The sequence below is a fragment of the Papilio machaon genome, chromosome 2, assembly GCF_912999745.1.
Source record: "Papilio machaon chromosome 2, ilPapMach1.1, whole genome shotgun sequence".
In the NCBI taxonomy this organism is placed as follows: domain Eukaryota; kingdom Metazoa; phylum Arthropoda; class Insecta; order Lepidoptera; family Papilionidae; genus Papilio; species Papilio machaon.
Genome location: NC_059987.1, coordinates 10,444,477 through 10,449,960, shown reverse-complemented (window position 1 = coordinate 10,449,960; position 5,484 = coordinate 10,444,477). Strand labels below are relative to the sequence as shown.

The window sequence follows — 5,484 nt, the reverse complement described above, 5'->3', positions numbered from 1 at the left end:
TAACGTAACAAAATAACCTTTATTATCGTATACAAAACATCGGTACGTAAAAAACATTTACAAACAATACTTTATAAGATAATTAGAAGCACTCGGTCGTCCTGAACGCGTGAGCGCAACGACACGCAACGCGGGGACCGGCGGCCGGAGAACCGGTCCGAGGCCGCGGCCGCAGCCAGCCGCCTATCAAAACAATCACACACTTGATCCGGCCCGAACAAAATGTTTAAAAATAAAGTTTATCCAAAGAGATAAGTGTAGAGGAGAGTGAGCAGCAGGCCCAGCGCTGCGGGAAACTTCCACGAGGTGAGGAAGCCACTCGCGGGTTCCTCGGACACCGGCGGCAGGTTCCAGTTCACGTTGCGGTCGATGTTATGCCGCTTGTCCTGATCCACCAGCTCCCCGATGTAGTACTTGTTCATTAGCTCTTTGGCGTCCAGGCTGTGGCCGGCGTCCTCGAACTGTTCCGAGGCGTCTTTACCGGCCACGTTCATGAGGATCTCATGTCCTCCGGGGTGGTCGTCGACGAATTTGGTGACGTCGTACACTTTGTTGGCTATAACGAACACCGTCTCCGCTTTGGTGTCCCTCTCGGCGATCTCCTTCCTAGTGAACTTCTTGGTCTCCATGTTGACCAAGGTCACGAGCGGCGAGCGTCTCACCCGGCGGCTGTGCGGTCACTGTGGCTGTCGCGCGGCGTCGCTGCGGGCATACCGCCGCCTCCGCCCCACCACGCTCACAGATAACACTCCGGTTATCTAAAATCGACACGTCATTATTATATTCATGTAGATATCTTACATTGCATGTATATGTTAATACACCTTCATATGTCGTCAGCTGTCTGTGTTTTCTTTCGCCTTGCGCGAGCTTGTAAAAAATACAGTTGAAAATAAGTATTGAGCGATGCATTGCCGCGTTGCTATATATATAGTTGTTGTACTCCACTCTTCACTCTCCAGCTCCACGTTTATGTTGTCTTGTACCAAGTCGATTCTTAGGTTAGATCGTAACATTTTATAATAGATTTTGTTTTATGCCTAAAAAGACCAGAAGACAAACGTGCGATTAGTTATAGTTTAAAATATTTCTAGCAATTTCTAACTTCTTTAAATTTCGATAAGCAATACAAATTATCATTGGTAATCAAAGTCTTCAAACTTCTATTTGCGCCGCATCATCGTGTGGCACTGGCAGCATGTATTGCGCTTTATGTTGGACAATACTTGTTCATGATGACGATGCCGAAATGAGCCGAATCCCCGCCGCCGCTGACCTTATTTGAACATGACATGAATGTCATCATACCTCGACAAACGTAATCAACTCTAAATTATATGCAATGACTTAATGACTGGTTTACTTTATTCCAGTCCCGGATTGGAAATCAACGATGTATTACAAGTGGAATAATGTAAAACCCACACTGGAACCAACAGAATGCTTCCAGGGTGAGTTTCCATTTTTCTACTTGTAATCCTGCGATGATTTTGATCGCTGGGCTAAAAAAATGTAAACCGAGCATAAATAAATATTTATTCGTATATGGATTCATTATAATTAATTTAATATAATTGTATATTAACCACTTGGCATGCGGACAACGTATTTTTACGTTTTTTGCCGTGTGTCAATAGAGCGTAAATGTACGTATTTAGTAGATTTGTGGTAGATATACGTTAACCACCACAATTCTATGAAAAACGTACAATTACATGTATCTATGACATTATATGCGTTGCTAGGCAACGCTTTGCATTTTTTCTTACCACAAGTTCTGACTGTCTTTCACCGAGTTATTTCGTCTTCAAATGAATTCGTAGCTCCAGAACGCACAAAGCGTGTTTTGTCAATTTGAACGCTGCACGCGTAAGTCGGGAGCGAAGTAGGCCCGCATGCTAAGTGTTAAATAGAAATCTTAATCTTAATTTAAGTACGGCACTTAGAAACTTTTTTCATGATTGAATAGATACTAATGATACACTTACTTTATTTGTTAGCTGGTGATTCTTACGTATTGTCAAAAGAGTCTATGGAATGAGCAATGATACTGCCCTCATCATGATGCAGCAAGGTCCAGTCTATGAATGCTTAACGTTTACCATTTACTGCTACATACATACGCCTACCTCACGGTCACGATGCACATTCAGATTCCATAGTCAGTGGCCTAAATTAGGAATGATCAGTGACGCTTTTGGACAAACTTTTGCTGACGGTGTGATGATAAGTTGGTTACATACAGCAGTAGTAACCAACTTATCATCACACGAGTACATATGTACATACAGTTCGATTCTTCGCCGAACCCAATCGTATTGTGTAGGTCAGAGCACAGAGGGCGGTGTTTTAAATGTACTTTCACATTGTGAAGCCAGCAGGCGCGGGCCCGGTGGGCCTTCATCCTTGGGACTAGTTTAGGGCTTAGTTTATTTTGTTGGGAGTCAGGATTCAATTCAAATACTGAAACCCACAATTTGTTTTTGGTATAAATTAATAAAACAACAATGATGTCACAAGTTTATTTCAAGGCACATTACAAAATTATCAGATTATTAAAAAATGTCAATAACATTACATAAGGAGCATACAGATTAATATTATTTAGCTGTTTGTTGTCCGATTTCAATTTTACAATTTAAACAAGAAACAGCTGTCTAGATAAAATGCTACAGAATAAGTACAGCATAATGTGTTGTTGTATAGCGATGTAAAGTGTTGATGAAGTTGTAACGTAAACACATTTATCTTAATTAAATAAAATACACTGATAGTTTAATAAAAAATAATATTTTGTCTACAAAGCATGACTGCGCTTTTAAACAAACGCTGGTGCTATTACAATACAGGACATAGATACGGATTTCCATATCTCTGTTTTCTGTGTAAAAGAGTATATTCTACGGCTTCAAAAGATAAAGTCCTAAGACGTCATTTAAGGTACTCATGATTTATACTAAAATATTATAGTCACTGATGTTCAGAACTCGATGTCGCGTAGTGAGGGACACTTCCACCCCGTGTTGTTGGCTGTTATAGTATCGTACAGCTTCGGTACCTATTCCCTAACAGTTTATGTAAACCTAGTCAATCGGACGAGATGACGTTCGGCGTTCGGTGGACGGCGGTTGGCCCGCTCCGAAGTTCATAATGAACCTAAAGGTTCATTATGAACTTCGTGGTAAACCACGGCGCGGTATCCACCGATATAAACATGTTTGTAATGATACCTTGAAGTGGAGAGAGGCGAACCTCGGGGTGTGCGGAGGTGTACCGCCTCCAAATGGCACCGGAGCACCTACAGTGCCTCCGGCCAGAGGTACAAGTAGAGCGAGAGCATCGCAGCGACGAGCACCAGCAGCAGCGGCGTAGCCCACGGCGACTCGCCCACCGGTCCGCGCAGTTCGCGCCGCTCTGCCTGCTCGTCGATGACGGACGGGGGCCACGGCAGCACCGCGTGTCTCTCCTCTTCCACCACTTCGCCGATGACGAACGTTTGCATCCAGTCGCGGGCATACTCACTGTGCCCGACCTCGTGGAAGGCGTGCGAGGCGTCTTTGCCGGCGAGTTCCATGAGCGGCTCGACGCCGCCGGGGTGGTCGAGCAGGAAGCGCGTGAGGTCACACACCATGTTGTCAATAACGACCACCGCGTCGTCCTCCGAGTTGCGCTGCGCGATCTCTTTGCGGGTGAAGCGCACGGGCGCCATGGTGCAGCGAGCGGGTGCGCCGACTGCGGCAAACTTGTGACGTGTTGCACACCCGCACCCCGCGCGAATCTCGCCGCCCCGTTTGGTTTAATGTTGAATATGAATATGGCGCGACGGCTCCACCCATTTTGAATCTACCCTCAGTAATTACAAAAACGTGTTTACGCACTAATAAGAATTTGAACTTGAGACAGTTGACGTCATTTGTTGTGAGCGGCGGCTGCGGGAGTCGTACACTGGTGCTGCAATTTACAGTTGTTTAGGCTGTAGACCATGGGTCGCCAAACTTTTTGAACATCGACCCCTTTATAATTTATCCAAATCTCCATCGACCCCTATAAAGTTGAATTTTAAAAAAAGAAGATTTGTATATTATACATAAGATACTGAGTTTGAATTTAAACATTTATTAAAGTTTAAGTCTTGATGTTTTATGTCTATTTGACTTTGTCCCTTTTGTTCAGTGTTAGTGAAAGATCGCTTTGGCGACCTCTGTTTAGTCTGTTACAAAGGAATTTACATACATACTAACCCACATACACAAAAAAAAAACTTGAGAGAACCCTCAAAAACATTACCCTCTTGTGTCGGGTAATAATTAAAAAAATTACAATGTCCTAAGGTTATTTAATGCAGTTAAATGCTAGAGGCTTCAATAGACGATGTGTTCTAATACTTTGACCAATAGCTCAAGACTTGTTCTCAACAGTTTTTTCTAGATTGTAAATGTCGTCCACATGTATGTAGGTCTACGAAGTTTGACTAATTGATATCCTGTTAGTAAATAATATTATGTGGTAAAGTTAATTTCCTGATGCTAATGTTATTTGGCAGTTTTATAGCCTATAGTTATATCAATAATTAGTTGTTCAGCTCACTTTTATATCTGTAATGTATATTAATAAGATGAGTTATGTTTAGGAAAGTGCGTGATATGCCGACCATGATAAAGTGGTTACAAAACAGTGACCTCATACTACATTGTGCTATCGTCTAACATATTTAAATGACAACTCTCTCAAGTTCGTTACAGAATACAGATGCCTACGCTATTAAATATGTCACAATCAAGTCATATAATATCTGTCCTATGAACTATAAAAACAGAACCTCGTCCAGGCGAGTAAAACCAGCTCGGTCGCAACCTTAACACTAATTGCAGTGTCATTTAGTAATTAGGGTATTTTTGCAACAAAAAATATTCATAATTATTGACCAGAAAATTTACTTATACAAAGGATATAGTTATACAAAACTTGATAATGTTTTATCAGTTCAAAGCTGCTTAGTTATCACATATTTTTATTCCATGAAGTTCGTGACATTGCTTTAATGTTGATGTCACTACAAATGCCCGAACTCCGGTCAATCCTGAGATTTACCAATTATCTAGTTATGTTTTTACTACAGACTTTTGTGATCTTTGTTTATATCGAAAATGTGGCGCTGCAGTGTAAGTGTCTAAGCTTAATTAATAATCTTAATAGATTATGTTTTTGTTGGTTCTTTTAATTTTTTTGTGTTCAATATGATTCGAGAACACACACACACACACACAAGCAAATAGAAAGGGATTACATTAAGTATACGAACAGTATTGAAAAAAGATAGCGGTTTTGTTATCGATAACGATAAGAAAATAAAAAATACTTTTATTATAATCCAACAGTTCAACAACAAAATGAAATACGCTGCATTACGTCAATAACTTATCTTTACGTGATACAGCGTTTATAAAGCTGATTGTAAATTATACCCGAATAAGAGACCTGGGG

General features: G+C 41.2%; 2 protein-coding genes across 2 annotated transcripts; both read right to left on the bottom strand.

The window, feature by feature from the left end:
* Positions 1-629, bottom strand: LOC106710895 (cytochrome b5). The gene has a single exon (XM_014503079.2). The coding sequence runs from the start codon at positions 627-629 to the stop codon at positions 240-242; it is 390 nt and encodes a 129-aa protein (XP_014358565.1). The 3' UTR covers positions 1-239.
* Positions 630-3,191: 2,562 nt separating this feature from the next.
* On the bottom strand, positions 3,192-4,878 carry LOC106710896 (cytochrome b5). The gene has a single exon (XM_014503080.2). The coding sequence runs from the start codon at positions 3,707-3,709 to the stop codon at positions 3,299-3,301; it is 411 nt and encodes a 136-aa protein (XP_014358566.1). The 5' UTR covers positions 3,710-4,878; the 3' UTR covers positions 3,192-3,298.
* Positions 4,879-5,484: the final 606 nt, after the last annotated feature.

What these genes read in the sequence shown, in the direction of transcription:
- LOC106710895 (XM_014503079.2), bottom strand. Translation starts at nt 629, where the DNA reads ATGGAGACCAAGAAGTTCACTAGGAAGGAGATCGCCGAGAGGGACACC.
- LOC106710896 (XM_014503080.2), bottom strand. Translation starts at nt 3,709, where the DNA reads ATGGCGCCCGTGCGCTTCACCCGCAAAGAGATCGCGCAGCGCAACTCG.